The 21,002-nt window shown below is 36.5% G+C and overlaps 1 protein-coding gene across 9 annotated transcripts in view; it reads left to right on the top strand.

Annotated features, from left to right (window-relative positions):
- Positions 1 to 21,002, top strand: part of CEP78 (centrosomal protein 78) — a 37,504-nt gene that overhangs the window by 3,791 nt on the left and 12,711 nt on the right. For 4 of the 9 annotated variants that reach the window (XM_070590208.1, XM_070590206.1, XM_008537657.2 and 1 more), the window contains exons 4-11: positions 1,023 to 1,126; positions 2,822 to 2,996; positions 5,959 to 6,072; positions 7,606 to 7,670; positions 7,954 to 8,065; positions 11,888 to 12,020; positions 13,207 to 13,252; positions 14,595 to 14,723. In XM_070590208.1, coding sequence (XP_070446309.1) covers positions 1,023 to 1,126; positions 2,822 to 2,996; positions 5,959 to 6,072; positions 7,606 to 7,670; positions 7,954 to 8,065; positions 11,888 to 12,020; positions 13,207 to 13,252; positions 14,595 to 14,723 — 878 coding nt within the window. The remainder of the gene's footprint in view (positions 1 to 1,022; positions 1,127 to 2,821; positions 2,997 to 5,958; positions 6,073 to 7,605; positions 7,671 to 7,953; positions 8,066 to 11,887; positions 12,021 to 13,206; positions 13,253 to 14,594; positions 14,724 to 21,002) is intronic. The other 5 variants (XM_070590207.1, XM_008537661.2, XM_070590209.1 and 2 more) reach the window with 3 other exon arrangements.

Raw genomic sequence — 21,002 nt, 5'->3', positions numbered from 1 at the left:
TGCTTCCTTACCGCCATGTTAGTTCCAGGCTGTACGTTTCCTTGGTGCTGCCTCTACCTGGATTGCCTTCTGTGCCTGCTCAAGCCTTGGTCCAGTCTCTCCTGTACCATGAAAGTTTGTCATGCTGGATACTCTGAACTAATTTTATGTAAGGTTGTGTTAAGCCACAAGCCACACAAATACATAGTATTTGTATTTTCTGTTTTTTGTGTTTGTTCCTCTTCTTCTGGTTTCTCTTCAAGAGATATTTTGGTAAGGGAAATAGCAAGATGTAAAGAGGAAAAAAGTGTTATCTTTAAATAATTCAAACATCCATCTGCAATCATAATTATAATGCAGTGTGGTATGTGCTAAAATAGGAAGTACATAAAAGTGCTATGGAAGCATATAAAAGGCCAGGAAACTCAGTGGTGTTGGTGGGGTGTTTCATGGAAGTAATCACAGAGAAGGTGACTGTTGATTGGGGTCCTGAAGAAGTAGTGTGTATCACTGTGTCCTATAGTGGTCTGGAGGGATAAGGAAGCCTGCATTTCAATTTGAGGGGACAGATAATATGAGATCCTCTATCTTATATTGCCCTGGTATATTGTATAACACACAATAAAATTCTGGGTTTATAGTTGACATTTAAATTGTAGATTGATAACCGAGATCAGGGTATATCATTGGAAATGAAAATAGGAAGAGTCTTATGCTTTTTAGATTTTTCTTTTTCTTTCCTGTGTCTTAAAAGGTATATAGTACCTTAGTGAGTGTTTGAGAATAAAATTTACAATATTCAGAGTATTCAATTTTAGCATCTAAATAGAATTAAACTTACAGTAAACTGGAATAAAACTTTGTTATTGACATCTTTTAGAATCCACCAAGCCACCAGTTGCCCGAGAAGATTGTAGATAATGATTTTAAAAACATAGCTAGCTGTAAACCTCCAGTAGACTCAAGAAAAGTGAATAAGTCAAGATGACTAGACTGTATAGCCTCCTCATCTTATTGTATGTGTGGTTTTTCTTCCCTTTTAGTTATTTGTCAAGGTATAAAGAACTCTATCACTCTTAAGACAGTAAACTTCACGGGGTGTAATCTGACATGGCAGGGAGCAGATCACATGGCCAAGATCTTAAAGGTGATTTTGTTTAAACTTTCATGAGAATGTAATGTGTGATTGAAGCACATTAATAGTTTGATTTGAGATGGCATTTGTTTTTGTCTTGATACATGTGATTGTATTTTTAGTTTTCTTGAAAGAATATGACCAGTTTTCAGTTTGGGGTTCTACCATTTAGTAAAGGTAGTTCACTTAATCTTAGAAATAAGAAATTTAATATAAAATACATTATAAATAATACTTTTATGAATTTTGAGTTATTGAAAACATTGTGATAATGTGAATAAACTTTAGATATTACAATCTTTAAATGACAAATTTTTAACTACTATAATTTATAAACTAATAGAAATTACTACATTAGCATTTTATAAATATAGTTCTTAAAATGATGCTTCCATAACTTTACAGTGGTTATAACTACTATATTTAGACCTAAAATTACTTAATAATTTGACATGAAGCCTTTTTAATAGTTTGATGGTACAGATGAGGAATAGGTAAATTATGGCTAGTGTGCCAAATCTAGCCTATCACCTGTTTTTGTAAGTGAAGTTTTTTGGTACATAGCCGTGCCCTTGTTTACATAGCAGCTACAGCTGCTTTTACCCTACACCAGTCAAGTTGAATGGTTGCAACAGAAACTGTATGGTCCACGTAGCTGAAAAATGTACTTTAGGGCCTGTTCAGAGCAAGTGCACTGACCCCTTGAAAACAGTCTAGAAAACGGTCGTGAGCATGGATTCTGAAGCCAAATGGCCTAGGTTCAAATTTTAGCTCTCCCATTTCATAGCTCATGACCATGGACGAATTAGGTAACCTCTGTGTCTCATGAGGATTACATGAATGAATTTGTATAAAATAGTGCCTGGTGCATGATGAGCGCTATCTATGTGTTTGCTGTTATTTCCACTTGTTGTTTTTGTAAGTTATTGTTAATAGAGAAAGGATGCTAATGATTTTCCTTTTAGAATGTCAGAGGAACTTTGAGTCTTTTGTCATTCAAGAATACAGTAAGATTTTTGTCTTTTTAAAGTCAGTGTTCCCTGTTACCAAAATTTATTTTATAAATAGAACTGAATATGTCTTTAAAACAATATCTGTGGTTAAAAATCAAGCCATCAATTTCCTAAGACATGTCCAACTGGCTTTGCATATTCTAAACCTCTAAAATTGGTGTGCATGCCCTAAATAGTATTTGAGATCCATTGGGTTAGGAGAAAAAAATATTAGAACCTCTGTATTTATTTTTGTATCATTCAAAAGATGTCTGCGTAGTTTATAATGTACATAAAATATTTGTACAAAACTTCATTTATATAGTTTATTAGTAAGATACATGTTGAAAAAATACTTGTGGGATGTCCAATCAAGTGTTGGAGATACTGGAGAACAGAATGAGAGAATTTAGAACCAATTCCCTGGCTTCACAGATAAGGAAAATAAAATTCGTAGAATGTAATTGAGTTGTCCAGAGTTTACATAACTAATCAGCAACAGGTCATCCAGTGGCTAGAGTCTAGCTCATCATGGGAGGCTAGAGTCTGGGTCACTGGACTCCTAACCAGAATCGACTGTTTAGTCTCTCAGGTTGACTCTCCTGGCGTATATACCTGTGTGTGTGTGTAATCTCTGACATCATAAGGCATACTCAGTCGGTTTGTCCTGTTTCCTAGTCAAGCATCTTAATTTCATCCTTTTAAATCTTTGAAGTATCAGACCATGAGGAGGCATGAAGAAACCTGGGCTGAGAGTCTTCGTTATCGGAGACCTGATCTTGACTGTATGGCTGGCTTGAGGCGCATCACTTTTAATTGCAACACTCTCATTGGGGACCTCGGTGCGAGTGCTCTTGCAGAATCTCTTAGTGAGGATTTATGGCTTAGAGGTAAATTCCGAAACTGATTTTTTTAATATTAAATATGCTTAACTTCTGGCACAATACTGTTGTCATAGGATTTTTCTGAAAAGGCTTTTTTTTTCCAGTTGCTTTTATTGTGCTTTTAAACTTTTCTAAGAGTTATAAATATTCTTTGTAAAAAAAATATAGAATAACAAGAAAACAAAAGTACCTGTAACCTTAATACCTAGACATAATCACTGTTCTTTTTAGGGTATGTACTTTTAGTCTTTTTTTTTTTCCATAAATATATTTGTACACTTAGAGATTACAAAAATGGAATCGTAGTGTACTTATGTTTTATATCCCTGCTTTTTTCACAATGAATATCGTGTAGTACTCCATTACGTTGATGTGCAATAGTTTAATCAATTCTTTGCAGTTAGATTTAGGCAGTTTGTGCTGCTCCCTATGGGAAGCAATGTGTAGTGAACACTTCATATATACATTTGTGTGTCCGTTGGCATTGCTTCTGTAGAATAAGTTACTAAAGGTGGAATGACTGTGTGTGACATATTTTTAAGACATTTGAAACATTTTGCCAAATTGCCGTCCAGAAATGCCGTGCCAATTTATGATCCACTCTAACAGTGCATGTGAGGCCTGCACCCTCACAAACCCTGGCTTGTGTCACTTTTAAGAACTCTAAATCTAGAACAAGTTGGTGATGACCAGAGAGTGATGGGACTTGGGGGAGGGTGAAAGAAGTAAAGGGGGACAGTTGTAGGGTGACAGATGGAAACTAGACTTTTGGTGGTGAGCACAATGTAGACTATACAGAAATCAAAATATAAGGATGTACACTTGAAATTTATGTAATATGATAAACCAATGTTACCTCAATTTTTTTTAAAGCTGTAAAACTACAAAAAAATAAAACTGCCTTCTCCCCTTTTTATGCAAGTGGGATTACTCCAAATTTTATAACTTTTTTTTTTGATAGAGGAAGATTGGCCCTGAGCTAACATCTGTTGCCAATCTTCCTCTTTTTTTTTTCTACTTGAGGAAGATTAGCCCTAAGCTAACATCCATGCCAGTCTTCCTCTACTTTATATGTGGGTCGCCACCTCAGCTTAGCTGACAAGTGGTGTAGGTCTGTGTCTGGGAACAGAACCCACAAACCCAGGCTGCCGAAGCAAACCTTGCCAAGCTTAACCACTACACCATAGCGCCAGCCCCTATACGTTTTTTCACTTAATATAGTATGAGCATCTTAACAAGTCAATAAATTTATACCTACCACATCGTTTTTAGTGACTGTTCAGAGTTCCATTATATGACTATGCCATAGTACACTTAGCTTATTAATTCTTGTTAGATATATAAGCTGTTGCCAGTTGTTCAGTTATAAACAGTACTCTCATACACATCCCTGCCTATATCTCTAATTATTTCTGTTGGTTAAATTCTTAGAAGGAATTGATGGATCAAAAGGGTATGTGCAGGGGCTGGCCCCGTGGCCGAGTGGTTACGTTCGCGCGCTCCGCTGCAGGCGGCCCAGTGTTTCGTCGGTTCGAATCCTGGGCGCGGACGTGGCACTGCTCGTCAGACCACGCTGAGGCAGCGTCCCACATGCCACAACTAGAGGAACCCACAACGAAGAATACACAACTATGTACCGGGGGGCTTTGGGGAGAAAAAGGAAAAAATAAAATCTTTAAAAAAAAAAAAAAATGAACTTCGTTTCTAAAAAAAAAAAAAGGGTATGTGCAGTTTAAAGGCTCTTGTTATATGATCTTGGCTTAATCTGACAGGAGAACAATCACATTTTATTGTTTTAATTTGTATTCATTTGATTTACTAGTTAGACTTACTGGCTATTTTTATTAATTTGGCTGGTTGGTTAATTATATCCTGTGTCCATTCTTCTGTGATAAGGGTTTGTAAGGGTTATATCATATCCAGTCAGATCCATATATCTGACTTCTTTTACTGTGTATCATGGAATTTTGAAAGACTCCAGTTATTTTAATATAATGGTATATGTAACAGTTAAAAAAAAGTCTGATCTGATAGTTTCCTCTTATGTAATATTTTTTACACGTGTGCTGTTATGATGGCCCCTTTGGTGTGAATGAGTAGGTTGTTTAGCCTCAGAACTGCGAGTGTTCATGGTCATTTGTTCTGTCTGCCTTTGACCAAGAGAGTTCTTGACCGTCGTTCTTTCACGGGAGATTTTTAGGGTATATTCTCTATTCACGCATTCTTTGGATTTGTTACTATTTGCATCCTCTTAGACTTCTTTTTTTGTCTTTTTTGTTCTACAACTAACAATTATTACGTTTCTTCTATTCTATTTTCCCCTTCTAACTAGTTTCAAGAGTGACTTGGAGTTCAGGATCATGATCAAAAGGATGCAGTGCAATTTCTAGCTCTACTCAATTCCTTACCTATGAGGTTTATACTGCTACTAGCAACCTTGCTAATTATGAACTGAGATTCGTTTTGTGATGTTTTTCACTCATAGATTTTATAGCGTTATTCTTTTTTTTTTTTTTTTTGAGGAAGACTGGCCCTGAGCCCATCCATGCCCATCTTCCTCTGCTTTTATATGTGGGACGTCTACCACAGCATGGCTTGCCAAGTGATGCCGTGTCTGCATCCGGGATTCCAACCGGCAAACCCCAGGCCACCAAAGCGGAATGTGCACATTTAACCACTGCACCACTGGGCCGGCCCCTATAGTGTTATTCTTTAACTCTGTGATTGTAAAATATGTCAGGTGGCTTATTGGTTCTAAAGGCAGGATGATCATAGCTCCAAGGAGAGTTTTTTATTGGATTTTGAATTATGTGTGTGCATATACTTTTCTGGTTTTATTTTTTCAATACCCAAGATTAAGACCCTGCTATGACTAATCTTGTGCAGAAATCTTCCACACATAAGTGAGGGTTGTCTAAATATTAATTGGTACTGAGTTGGCAAATGACATTTTGTCTTTCATCAAAAGCACTTGACCTGCAGCAGTGTGGCCTCACCAACGAAGGAGCAAAAGCTTTACTAAAGGCTCTTGAAACCAATAGGACTCTGGTTGTTCTGGATATAAGAAAAAATCCACTTGTTGGTATGTCACCACATTTTTTCTTTTTATAGATTAACAAATAGCAAAACAAGAAGGATTTATTGGTGTATTGACCATTTTTAAAACCTAATGTGTTTACTTTCCTAATCTTATACTTCTCCAGTCTTGCACTTCCCTTATGTTTTCAGCAAATAATTTATTAATTAAAGTGAATTATACTTGTAAATTGTCCTTGGCTGCTACTCTGAATGGAGCTGAACCTAGATAGTAAGCCTGCTTCTGCCAAGAACACTATTTCCTTCTTGTGGAACCTCTGAATTCTTGGAAGAGCATTCCTTTCATTTGTCGGTTTAACAAGTGATTTTTGAATACTTGGTGTGTGCCAGACGTGCGTTTAGGCCCTGGGAATATAGCAGTGAAGCAGATAGACAGTCTTGCCTTCATGGAGCTTATGTTCTAGTGGAGGAGTTCAGATAGAAATGCGTGAACAGATAGCTAATGTAATTTTAGATAGCAGGAAATACAAAAATACCTTAAAGTAAGGAGACTGAGAGGGGCAGGTAGGACTATATTAGGTTTGTCAGGGGGCAGCTTCACTGGAGAAATGACATTTGAGTGGAGACCTGACTGATGAGAGTAGCAAGCCGTGGAAGATCTAAGGGAGGCACATTCCAGGACAAGGAAGCCATGAGTATGCAGGCGCGTAGGTGGCAGGGTGGTTGGAGTATTTAAGGAAGACAAGGAGGCCAACATGGAGCACTGAGTGTGGGAGAGCATGGTTTGCTGTGAGGTCAAGAAGCTAGTCAGGGGCCTGATCTTGTAAGGTCTTGAAGGCCGAAGTAAGGACATGGATTATTCTAAATGAGGGGAGGGTTTTGAGCTAGAAAAAGGCATGATCTGAATAGTGTTCCAAGAAGATGACCCGGGTATAGACCATAGTCTTGTGGGGGCTTAAAGAAGGGAAACAAGGAGACCAGTTAGACTGTCACAGTGGTCCAAATAAGATGGCCATGGCTTAGCTTAGGGTGGAAGGTTGGAGCTGGTGAAAAGTGGTTGAATTGCGGTTGTGTTTTGAGGGTGTAGTTCTCAAGACTTGCAGATAGAATAGATGTGGGGTATGAAGGAAATATTAATAAACAGGTCCTGGATGATTATGTGTACAACTGGGTGGTACCACTTACTGAGAAGGGGGCTGAGGATGGGAGCAGCTTTGAGGGAATATCAGGACTCTGATGTATTAGGGGCCCTGTAGGTGTCTAAGTGTCCGGACAGTGCCCAACTCTTTGCTTTCTATCCAAAGGTATTCAAAGCCACTTTAGATCCAGAGTGTTTAGATTTGATCTTTGCTGCTGCCAAAATAGTCACCGTGGGGGCACTATGTGAGGTGACATACTTTTACCTTAGGTTTTCGAGGAAGAAATTGGAATACTCAAAGGGGGAGATAGGTATATAATTACATAATGTGGATTTCATGTTTAATTTTATGAAAACAATGATTAGTTAGCTTTTGTTTTTAAATAGGAATAGTCACTTATTATGAAATAATTACTATAATTTCAATTTATTTTACTTTAGATCATTCTGTGATGAAAGCAGTTATCAAAAAAGTTCTCCAGAATGGAAGGAGTGCCAAGTCAGAGGTATAACATGTTTTAGTTCTCTGGGAAGAATTTCTCTTTAATTGCTTGTTTTCTTTTTTGTAATAAAATAAAATTATCAAGGCACTTTTCTGCCATCTTAAGTTTTTAGTCAAATCAAATGGCTTTTCTGTTTTTGAAAATATTGTGTGATTCTTTAATATAAGGTCCCAGAAATCCAGATTGCAAGCACTTTATTAACTTAAAATATCTTAATTTCCAAATAAGATCAGACCCTCATAAGTTACTTGTAACTGAAATGGAGTATTTATTATTCCTCTTCCAGTACCAGTGGATAACGTCTCCGTCAGTGAAGGAACCATTCAGAACTGCTAGACAGAAAAAGAGAACTATAATTCTGGGCAGTGGTCGAAAAGGAAAAGCTACTATTAGAATTGGTAACCCTTTCTATCTTGGCTTTGTAATGCTACTAGAATTTATACCTCCTGTGTGTTCCAGTGTGCTAAAATTAAAATCTCTTCTCATTGTATGAAATTGATGGTAACAACCAACGTTAACTACATGCATATTAGGAGGACTCTAATTATTCTGATACAGATTATGAGAATTTATAAAAAGTAGAAATAATGAATTTGAAGAAGGACATGCTAATATTTCCAATTTTTTTAATTAGCTGGATTTATTGTTTGTATTTCATTAGAAACTCATTATTTTGAATATGTTTTCTGGTTGATGATTACTTCTAATACTTTCCAGTTGAAATTGGGAGTGCATTGTGCTGATAGTTTTAGCAGTGGTGCTTTGGAGTGATGATTTTTTTAAATGAAGAATTATCTTTTTGTGCTAAAGAAAGTTTCTTTCCAGTGCTGTTTTTCCCCCTTGTTCTCTTCTTTCTTGCAAATTCTTAAAGCTATTGAATCACGTAACAGCTTGCTTCTTTCAATGATTTAAAAAAACTTAAATATATATAAATATGTGTAATCTTACAAAAGATTGTGGCAAACAAGTCTATTGACCCTAGATGGAAGTGTTTGCTATAATGTGTATTTAATTTTCCACATAATAGTTAGCCCAGAATTTAAAAATTAAGCCTATGATTTTGTCACCAAATGTAATTTTTAAAAAATCTTCTTTATAAAACTACCAATAGCGTAAGTTTCACATTCTCCTGAATATATAAATTTGGTGTAATCCAGTTCTACTGATATTTTTGTATTGTTTCTAATGAGACCTTAACTTCTAACAAGATCTTACTTTCTAGAGCGCATTATCTTTAGTCACAAATAGCCTTTTTTGTGTATGTGATAAGAATGAATGGCAGAGTGGAATTAATTCAACCAAATCTAATATGAAACTTACCCTTTCTTGTGAGTAAATTTGAATTTTGAAATAGTAAAACCATAAGGTCTAATATAAAGGAAACAAAATAAATTTTTTATGTTTGTAATCTGCCAATTTCCCAGAAAAAGTTTTGTGGTGACTTTAGTTACATACCAGATACATTAAGATCACCAAGTAATTAACAACAAATAATCTTTTATTCAAATGCCACCTGAAATTTTTGAAAATTTCTGTTTGACTTACTAGCGCTGAACTGCACACTTAAGAATGATTAAGATGGTAAATTTTATGTTTTGTGTATTTTACCACAATTGGTGTGTAAAGATTTCTGTTTAGGTTTTATAAAGGTGTTATATTAGCATAACAATGGAAATAAAAATAGAAACCACCTCTAATTCCATTATCCCATTAAGCAATGTTTACATTTTCATTTTCTCCTCCTATTGTCTATAAACATAATCCCACATTTTTAAAATATAATTTGCTATTCTTTTTTCACTTTATATTAAATTAAAATTTTATGATTCATACTTACACTTTTTAATACATTCACAAGGTTTTATTGAGTTGGTCAGTTTTTTAAATGGTGAAAAATTGGAAATAACCTAAATAATAAGTAATCTTTTTTTTTAAGGATCTTATTTTTCCTCTTTCTCCCCAAAGCCCTCCTGTACATGGTTGTGTATTTTTTTAGTTGGGGGTCCTTCTAGTCGTGACATGTGGGATGCCGCCTCAGCATGGCCTGCTGAGCGGTGCCATGTCCGTGCCCAGGATCTGAATCGGCGAAACCCTGGGCCACCACAGCAGAGTGTGTGGACTTAACCACTCAGCCGTGGGCCTGCCCCTAAGTAACCTTTTTAAAATGCTATTATAAACGTCTTCATAAACGCAGCTTCTTTTACTATTAAAAGGTGTATTTTTGATTCTCCATTAATCAGTTTATTTGGTCAATAATGTATTAAATAGTAGTTGTTAAGAGTGTTTAGTAAATCAAAAGAAAGCCTGCAGTTTGTCTACCAATTTTTATTTCAAAACAGTGATATTTTAGTAGTCAATCAAATAGTACATACAAAGAAGTTGAAATTTGTGATACCACACTAATTATATATTATTATTAAAAGTCTATATCATGTGTAAAGCATTCTTAAAAGTATCTAAGTTGGTATTTTGATGTAATATTAGAAATAGAAATATATGTAAATAAAACATATATATATAACATTAGGAATTCTGTAGTTTTGGTAGCTGGTGGTGGTATTTAATGGCATCATGGAATGAGAATAAAACAATTACAAGTTTTTTTCTTAGCATGATTAAACAAAGTGGAAATGTGACTGTGTTTATGAGCTCACTGAGCTGTTTGGAGAGTAATTTTATTTTTGGGCTTTTTTCGTGTTTGCCTCAGTTGTTTGGAGACATAGAGGTAAGCCAAATCAGTGTCTGGCTGTCTAGTCAGATCCAACTGAGTATAGGTTTAAAAACTATGTGAATTGTGTCACATTCATATTGTAATTATATGTGTAAAAAGACAATAGGAACTTTCAATAGAATTTTTTTAATCTCTTAAGTGTAAATTCTTTTGGTTTTAATTACAAATATATTTGTATTAGTTTCTGAAAATAAAGGAGAAGGTATACACATACAAACAATGTACACAGGAACATCCTTTGTTTCAGGGTAATTAAGTTAAAAAACAAAACAAAATAGCACAAGATGAACCGAGCTCCTACGTATTTTAAGAGGCATGTTAATTATGCAGAGAAATCACACAAGATCATGTGGTGACAATAAGCTATACTGTATGAAATACTTGTTCTATATTACCACATACACATTATTTTACATGCCATCCTAATGCTGCTAAAGCAGATCTTGTATAGAAAATAGATTTGAAGGATACATATAACCATTTTAACAAACCTGTATTGTTTTCAGTAATAGAGAAAATTAAGTATTTAAATATGAATTTTAATATATGGTTTGTTCTAAATAAAGTGTTAACACGTAGGTCTAGCTTTTGCTCCCTAATAGTTCATATAAAGATACTTACTTCTCTGGTATTGAAATGTAGGATAAGTCTCCACATTTTACTCTTTTATCCAATGGATTTTGTTTCTTTTGTGTTTTCTATATGAAGTCAAATGAGCAGTGAAGATTGACAGACTTATAAGAGGGTAACATTGACTCATCTACCACCCAGCAACTTTCAGTCTTGTAACTTTGATCCTTTTTACATAGAAAAATTAATCTTAAGTTGAAATTTTGATCTAATTCAGAAGATTCTGTTTGACAGGCATCCTGGGTGTGTCTCTGTTTCTCTATCCTTGAGATTTAGAAATGCCAAGATATTCTGAGATGTAATAAACTGAATGTTTCCGCATGATACATGAAGTGTATCATATATAATTTTTCTTTCTTTGGGATATATTTTTTATTTACTTTTGCATGTTTTGCACATCTCTTATATTTTAGTTAAAATGATAACTTCTTATTGTAAAGAACTTATGTTTTTAAACTTTGCTGGCCTATGTAAAAACATTTTTACAAAATCGTCCTGTTTTTTTTTTTAAGATTTTATTTTTCCATTTTCTCCCCAAAGCCCCCCGGTACATAGTTGGGTATTTTTAGTTGTGGGTCCTTCTCGTTGTGGCATGTGGGATACCGCCTCACCGTGGCTTGATGAGTGGTTCCGTGTCCGTCCCCAGGATCTGAACCAGCGAAACCCTGGGCCGCTGAAGCAGAGCACATGAACTTAAGCACTTGGCCACGGGACCAGCCCCAATCATCCTGTTTTTAATGGACTTGGCATCATTGTCAAGTGCCCATTTGTATTCTTTAAAAAGTGTACACCTGTGATAATTGCTCTGTAGCCCTTTAGTGCATCTTAAGTTTTTCTTTTAATGCTTTCTCAAACATAGGATTGGCTACAAAGAAACCTGTAAGTAATGGAAGAAAACACTCCCTTGGTAAAGAATATGCTCCTGAGCCTCTCCCGCCTGGCGTGTCTGGTTTCCTGCCATGGCGTACTGCAGAACGTGCGAGAAGGAACAGGTAGAGTGTTTTCATTCCTTATCTTTAGTCATTCAGAATTCTTTGTTTTGGAGCTTCTATTATGTGGGAGATTTCTGGTGGGTTCTATAGAGGAAAAAAGGTAACTCACACATTGCTTCTGCCTAATGAATCCTTTAAGGAATAAAAACAAAAAATAAATTGTCATTTGGGAGTTTCAAGTTATTTCTTAGGTGTCACAACAGTCAAGAGTAGACTAAAATTATTTCCAGTTGTGCAGGTGAGAAAGGTTTCATTAAAGGTGGGAGCCAAGCCATGCAGCACAGAAGTAAGAATTTGGATATGTAGAAATGGGGAAAAAGATATGTTAGGCATGAGAAATGGTTCAGTGCAGAATGGATGAGAAGTATGGATTAGATTTAATCTGTCAACTGGCTTAACTCATTTTAGTGAATCAGATGTAGTGAATCAAACTAGATTGAACTAGTTTTAGCTGATTACTTATCAGGGGATCGCTGTTTATAGTAATTTTTGTCATAGAAGTCTAAAAGTCTTCTAACATTGTTGAACTATAATTTTAGGCTTGCTAAGTGAATTAGATTGCTATAGATTATTTTCAAATGACTGACTTGGTAGTATTCAAGAAATTGGACATTAACAATTGCTGAAGAAAACAGAGAATTGATTTTAAATAGGACTTGAAGTAGATACTATGTAAAATATCTGTTCAATTGCTCACATTAAATTGATGTGTATAATCTCCTTTGGACAGCTGACTACTGTACTTTTTTGTGAATGGTGATGTGACTTCTTATTGCATAAACTATAGTGCTGAGGCCCCACTTTTGCACATTAGTTTTATAACTTTGTGGTTTCATATCTTCTTCTTGAGACACTTATTAATCGCAAGTCCATCCTGGTCACAAGGAGTTGTAAATTAGAGAACAATTAATATCACCAGTTGAAGAAGTTAGACTAGAAACTTCAGCCATCCTGAGCACGGGAACTGAAGGTGCTCTCAGCAGTTCAGAGAGTTAACACAAAGCTAGTCTGCCAGATTCTCTTCCATTTTCTCCATAACAGAGCCTTCCGGGTCCTTATTTTGAGCTTGCGTATTTTTATACACAGTTCTATATAGATATTGTACATAATACGAGTTTTATTAAGTGTGGTTAACTGGTGATCTGTTTACATCAAAATATAACTTAATTTGTTGATATCTCTTTAGGGATTTTCCATTAATCAAAACTCGTGATGTATATAATCACTTGCAGGTATGTAGTTATATTTATAATATATAGAGGGTTGAAGTGGGAAAGGTGGAAGGTCATTCTCTTTGGGTTTTAAATTGAACAGAGCCTTACAAGAAACATTTCCCTCCCTGAAATAAACTTGTCAGGTCACTCTCCCAGGGCCACCGTGTAGTTGCGTGGGTGTGATACATACTGGGGGCCTTGTGGTTTCATCTATAAACAAGAAAGCCGTTTCTCCAGTCTGCCATTTCTGACCCAACACACGGAGCTGTCATACTCAAGAATGTCCTTAGGTTTTCAAGAAATATTGTTCAGGGGCTGGCTGTATATCTAAGTTCCAGATCCTAAAGCCAAAATGAAGCAACAAATCCCAAAGCCTTGCTCTTTTGGAGTTCTTCTCCCTCTCTCACCAAGGCCACACACATTCCCCATCGTACTGCCTCCGGGTCTCGGAGCCAGCAAACCCTGTCGGCCGTCCTGGGGGACTGTGTAGTTGCTCTGTAAAAGGCAGCACTACTGAGATTGAGAGAAGAGCACCCTGGGGGTCAGTACTGCCCCTGCGAGCCCAGAGAAGGGGTGCACACCTCATTCCATCATAGGGACTTCCCTCTACTGCGAGGTTTGCTGCTTGTGGTCGAGATGATAGTCTCGTGGCTTGTCGTCTGTGCAGTTATGTCATCCCAGCACACTTCTTTTTGATGTGTAGACTTTTTATGGGGTTCTGGCTAGGTCGGTTTTTAAATATTTGGCAACATCATATTAAACAACATTCCAGTGGCCGTGAAACTTGACAGCAGAAGTGTGTTACTGTTACACTAGTTTTGGCTTAAGGATGATGAGAGGATGAGGTTTTTAGTGGGTCAGTTTTAGTTGTGTATGTGTACGTGATTTATTTTTTTTAAATTCTAGTGTTAATTATTCGAAGTTCAGATTTGTTGACTTTCTAATTCTTCTTTATGAGTCCCCTACTGATGGATTTTCCTCCTAAAAACTACATTTTCTTCCAGACTCTTTGTGTCTGATGGTAGAGAATAAATATCTTGTCTACAATGTAAACTCGATCTGAGAAAATGTATTTACTCTGGCTCCTCACTTGGCTTGTGTGAGAGAAATTTAATAAAATATATTGGCAATTCCAAATATTAATCCTAACCGTGTACAACAGAATTCTATATAGTAACACAGAAAAAATAAGTTACTGTCGTTTTACTTTGTCACTACTTGTTTTAGACTAAGGAGCAGTGAAAGACATTTATAATGAGTTGACACCTCAGATCACTTTTGTTAAATGTCCTTTAATATTTGGTGTCTGGCTTATATTATCTCTTAATAGAATCTCTTAAGCATGTCTTCTTTCTTTAAGCAATCAGAGTTTCCTGTGACTGTTACAGTAGAGAGTCCTTCCTCCTCAGAAATCGAAGAGGTCGATGATTCTTCAGAAAGTGTTCAAGAAGAGCCTGAGAAAACTAGCTTAAAACAAGAAGCATTACAGGTACAAAGTTATCACTTTAGAGATATAGAGAAGATTGTGTTTCAAACTGTAGTTGTTATCTGGTGGAAGCCTACCTACAACACTGGACCGCTTGCATGAGGGTGCTTGCTGTTTTCCCCTCTCGACCGTATCATGTACCCTTGAATGGTTCCTTAGCTTAGACCAACATGAGATGGACGTTTGAACTCTAAGAAAAATCAAAGTACGTCATCAGTAATACATTTTCCTTTCCTTAGAACCATAGGATATTAGATGTAGGGAGAATTTTAATGATCATAAGGTAAACTCAAAGAAATTGAGTTCTGGGTGAAGATAGTTAGCTAATTCAGTGCTCCTATTTTATACGTCCGAAAATTGACAATTCTAGCTGAGCTCTCTTTTTATAAGAGGAAAATATGACCTCATTTTTTTTTTTAAAGATTTTAGTTTTCCTTTTTCTCCTCACAGCCCCCCGGTACATAGTTGTGTATTTTTAGTTGTGGGTCCTTCTAGTTGTGGCATGTGGGATGCCTGATGAGCGGTGCCATGTGCGCGCCCAGGATTCGAAGTGGCGAGCCCCTGGGCTGCTGAAGTGGGGCGTGTGAACCCAATCACTCAGCCATGGGGCGAACCCCTCAACATAATTTTGAAAGACAAAAAACAAACGGAAGAGTGTGAAACTGAAACAGTAGAACAGAGGAAAACCGTGACCTCGACTCCACACGGGGACTGCCTGCAGCTGAGTGGAGTCTACTCCCCCTCCAGAAATAGCCGCACACTCAGATGTGCTTGGAGGAAAGAGGGTGGAGTTAGTTAAAAATGTGACTGAAATAGGGAGAGCACAGTGAAGGTTCGTGTTTAGAAGAGTTGACTCCCAGCCCCACTCTTACTCTCCTGAAATGAGGTAATTTCATTTAAAAAAAAAAAAAAACTAGAGAGAAGAGGGCAGCTAGTGTGAACTTCTGCACCCTAGAGAAGAGTATTTTGGAGTATCCTATTATAATAACTGACTACCCACTTCTTCATGCATAAAGGAAGCCATCAACCATTGACTTCCAGGGAACTTTCTACTCTTGTTCTTAAATAGACAATAACCATTATTCATCTGATAGTTGAGTAAAGCTTACAGAATGACAGGAAAAAAAAGAAGAGTAAAAACATATCCTCATAGGACCAGGGACAACTTAGGAAACAAAAATTATTTAGGAAAAAACCCTAATTAGTATCGTTAGAGAGGTTTAAAAAGAGCATCTGTGAAATAAGAATAGTATGTTAATTGAAAAAGGAATAATCAGGGACCGGCCCTGTGGCCGATTGGTTAAGTTTGCATGCTCCACTTTGGCAGCTCAGGATTTCGCCAGTTTGAACCCTGGGCGTAAAACTAGTGGCTCATCAGGCAATGCTGAGGCAGCATCCCACATAGCAGAGCCAGAAGGGCCTACAACTAGAAGACACAGCTATGTACTGGGCGGCTTTGGGGAGAAAAAGAAGGGGAAAAAAAAGATTGGCAACCGATGTTAGCTCAGGTACCAATCTTTAAAAAAAAAAGGGAATGGTCAGAAGGCAAGAGAGATCTCTTGGAGATTATGATTGCTGAAATAAATTCAATGAGAATTAAGTAAATTTCTCAGTATATAAAGAAGATAGAATGGAAAATATGACAGAAATGATATGATAGGCTGCATCTAGGAGATCCAACATGTTACTGTTAGAAATTCCAGAAAGGACACAAAAAAATGCAGGGAAGGGAACTGTGAGAAGGCTAGAAAATTCCCTCTGGCTGAAAATAAACATCAGGCTTCAAATTGAAAAGAGCTACCCAAGTTTTGAGCAAGGTGAATGAAAATAGACTCATATACCTAGACACCCCTCACTGTGAAATTTGAAAATACTGAGAAGGTGCATAAATTCCAGACAGAAAAATATTGGTCACCCAAAAAAGAAAAAAATTCGACTTTGTCATATTCGTCATCAGCTACCATGGGATACCGTTGGAAAGATACCTCCGAAGTTTTGCAGGGAAATAATTTTCAACCTAAGCTTTCATATCCAGCCAATCTGTCAATCATAATTGGAGACTGAATAAGATGTTTTGTACATAAGGAAGTTTGAAAAGTTTACTTACTATACTATACCTTTTCTTGAAGTTATTTGAAGACAGTCCAGCAAAATGGGGGAGTAAACCGAGAGGGAAGACAATCGGCGATTCAGGCAACTGGATTCAATTCAGTGCAGAGCGCAACTAGTCTCGATTTGAGAGGCTTCCATTGATTGTGTGATGAGAGCTTAGAAACACCCTGAGCACATGTCCTTTCTATATATTAGGCACTTTCTGTGTCTTAGTCAGAAGAGAGGAGGGAGAGGAAGGGGGGGGGCAGGAAGTCACACTCCAGAGGAGGAAAAGCTATACTGCCATTAAAATGGAGCTAACTGAACTATGGCAGATTTTTTAACTAGTGTTGGTGTGCAAAAGAGAAGAATCCACTTAAACTTGACGCTGTGGAAGTCACCCTTTTCAGTGGCATAGGGGTGGGTGACTGACTACCTTTCTAATTTATTTTCCAAACCGGAACACTCCTTAATAGTGTAAGGAGGCACTATAATGCTGTGGCGTCAGGACAACAGGTATAAACTGGAACAGTCCATGGCAACTTGGGATGTGTGGTCACCCTACACAAAGTCTGTGGCAGGCACTGAAACAGTACAGGAGGAGGGATACTTTCTGTGTGCACAGAGGTGCAGTGTAAGTCTGTGATGGGCAATTTTAATTCAGTCATAATAGTGGAACTACTGTCTTGGTTGACAGCTTTTATTGTCACCTCTCATATAATAACAACTAACCTACACTATACTTAGTATGTACTAGTATATATTAGTCATAGTATGTACTTACTATGTATAATGGTCTAAATGTTTTGCATATATTAACTCATTTAATCCTCCAAGTAGCCTTATGAGGCAAGTGCTAATACCGTTCCCACCTTTCAGAAAAGGGAGCTCAGACAGGGAACTTGCCCAGCTGTACCTAACGTAGGGCTGGATCAGACTGAGCTCAGGCTTTCTCCCTGTCCTCTTAAACACTGCTCTGTACCGTCTCTCAAATAACAGAAAACTTAACTGCACGTAAAACAGAATATAAATATCGACTTTGACAATGTAAAAGCTAAGTTTGGAAGGTAGGCAGGAGGTGGAAAGGAAGGAAAAAGGCATGAATGTCCTCATTTTACAGAGCTGGGTGTTGAGAGTATTTATAGTTGATAAACAATATGGATTTTTAAGTATATCACTACAAGTTGAAGAGGTCATGACCAGTGGAGAAACTAATGGTGATACAACTTTACTGAGAGGAGTGGACATAGGAAAGAGTGTAAATGAACTAAACTCATATTTAAAGTAGGAAGTTAACAGATAATGTCTAAAATTTAGTCATGAAGTCACATAAGTACGTTATTTGAAAATAGAGAAGAATTCAAAGTAAGAACAGTTGACTTAAAACTCATAAAAAACGAAATCCGAACAGCCAGTAAACATGGAAAAGTATCTCATCTCCTTAGAAATCAGAGAAAAATGAATTAAAGCCAGTATGAAATGCCACTACACTCCAATCAGATTAACAAAAAATAAAGTCTGATCTTCCCCGGTATCGTAGACCTGGAGTACAATAGGAATTGAAATCAACACAACTCCTTTGGAAAGCATTTAGCATTGGCCGTCAGCTGAAGGTGTGTAAACGCCCTGTCACCCAGCAACCCCCGTCCCCGCCCCAGTTTGTGCACTAGAATAACTGCTGCTGCAGACTGCTTGTGCTTTACTTGCATTAGCACCAACTGAAAACAGCCCAAGTGTCCACTGAGTTAAAAATTAAATGAATTATGTGTATTCATACAGTGGGAAAACTGTAAAGCAATAAAATTGAATGAACTGGAGCTACCAGCAACAATATGGATGAATTTTTAAAAACAATATCAAGTGAAAGAAATAAGATCAAAGGCGGCATATGCTGTGATTCTCTTTACATGAAGTTGGTAGAACTAAACTATATTGTTAGCGGTGCATGCATGTAAAGGAAATGATCGTCGGAAAATGAGGATGGTGTTCAACTCTGGGAGGAGGGGAAGGGCTTGTGATGGGGAAAGGAGACGGGATTTTTAAGTTGCTGACAAGTTGTACTTGCAGACTTGAGTGGTGGTTATATAAGTTTTGTCTTTCTGTTTGTCACACTGACAGTTTTGTTCTGTGCACTTTTCAGTATGCATGTCATATTTTACAATCAAAAACCTGCTGAAAGAAATGGTTGGCCCTGGGGAACTGCGAGTATGAGTGGGACGAGACTGTGTCATGTTAAGCCCTTTGCTACTTTTTGCATTCCATGTTCATTCATTTAGCATTAATTGAACATATTCTATGTGTCAAGCACTCTTCTAGGTTTTATGTGTGTTAACTCATGTTATCCTCACAAAATTTCTATGATGATGGGAACTTATCTCCATTTTATAGATGAGGAAATTGAGGGCTAGTTATTGAACTTGTCCAAGGTTATATAGCTAAGAGGTAGGGCCAGGATTTTGCCTCAGAGAACCTGAATTTTTAAAAATATAATCTAAAAGAGAAATTTAACTACTAATTATAAGCAAAGAAATGCACATTTAAGAAAGATAGCAAGTTTTCACCTATCTGATTAGAGAAAAACTCACATTTTATCTTTAACACACATAAATCTTCACTTGGTGGAGGTTTTCCTTATTTGGCAATTATTTATCGATTGTCTGCTTTGTGCTGGGCACAGGTGCTGGGGATAAACGTTTAATAAAATCCACTCCCTTGCCTCAAATATCTTGCACTTTAAGTGAGGAAGTAAGCCTGTGGTCACAGCAGAGGTTATATGCCACATGATACATTGCCAATAGCAGCATAAAATCTTAAAAATCTTTTGGAAAGCATCTTGGAGATAAGTCCCTCAGAGCCTTAAAAATGTTCATTTGCTTTGATCTCAATCTTATTTTTATTGAATTACTGCAAGAAAATTATTTTAAATATGGGAAAAAAGCCTTAGTGCATAAAAATATTTTGTCTTATAATACTAAAAAGTTGGAAAGAATTTAAGTGTTCAACCAAAAAGGCACGATTACATGAACCAATAAACCTGCTCAATGGAATATTTTGTACCCCACTAAAAAAATTAAGGTTATGAATCCCCTGATTATATGAGAAATTATTAATTCAATGTTAGATGGGAAAAAATTGGACATAAAATTTGATATACAGTATGATGGGAGCTTTGTTCCAGCGAAAAAAATCAACTAGCCAATGTGTAGAAGGGAGGAGGGAGAGCAGGTGACAGGAGGGAAAATTACTCTAAAACCTTATCATTAGTCTTATTTAAGTAATAGGATATCAAGCGAGTTTACCTTCTAAGTTTTGGTTCCATATTTCGTTTTAAGGAACATGAATTACTTTGTAGGAGGAGGTTACCTTTTCGTAAAAAAACTAACATAATGTTTTAATTCCCTCCACTAGAGGGAGACACTGTTTCATGTAATTGCACTTTGATGTGCTATTCTGAACCAGCCAAGAAGAGAGTATTCTGTTTTGTCTGATTGTGGTGAGGGGGTTTTGTGGTTGGTGTGCTTATTTGTTTAGAATTTCTATGAAATCAGTTTTAAGTATTAAAAACATTATATAAGGAATAAGTAGAGGAATTGTGCAATTTTTTTCCCTTTTTCCCCATTAAAAACTTGGCTGGCTTTCACTGGTGATAAAACATTAAAGAAGTTGAAGTTATTAGACTGTTTTTTAATTTTTTAAACATATGTTCTGAGTATGAAATTGAAGTTATTAGACTTTTTAGTTTTCTAAACATATGTTTTGAGTATGAAAATATATGTACATTGAGCAAATTTTTTAAATCAATGAAATACTTATTGAAGTAAATAAAAGCCACCTCTGCATGTACACACACCTAATCTACTCTTTTGTCTTGAAAAGGTATCAGAAATATTTTGCCGTAAACACCATATGATTTCATTCACGTGGAAGATGCACAAACATAGATAAGGAGAACAGATTAGTGGGCACCGGGGGACAGGGTGAAGGGGTAAAGGGGCACATATATGTGATAATAGATAAAAACTAGACTATTGGTGGTGAGCATGATGTGGTCCATACAGAAAGTGATATATAATAATGTACACCTGAAGTTACACACTGTTATAAACCAATATGACTTCAGTAAAATAAAAAGTATATATATTTTGTCATGTCACTAATAAGTACTCTTATACATCAGAGAGTCTGATTAAG

Source organism: Equus przewalskii, chromosome 22, assembly GCF_037783145.1.
Source record: "Equus przewalskii isolate Varuska chromosome 22, EquPr2, whole genome shotgun sequence".
In the NCBI taxonomy this organism is placed as follows: domain Eukaryota; kingdom Metazoa; phylum Chordata; class Mammalia; order Perissodactyla; family Equidae; genus Equus; species Equus przewalskii.
The sequence above is the reverse complement of the archived record's forward strand: the minus strand, read 5'-3'. Positions and strand labels throughout refer to the sequence as shown.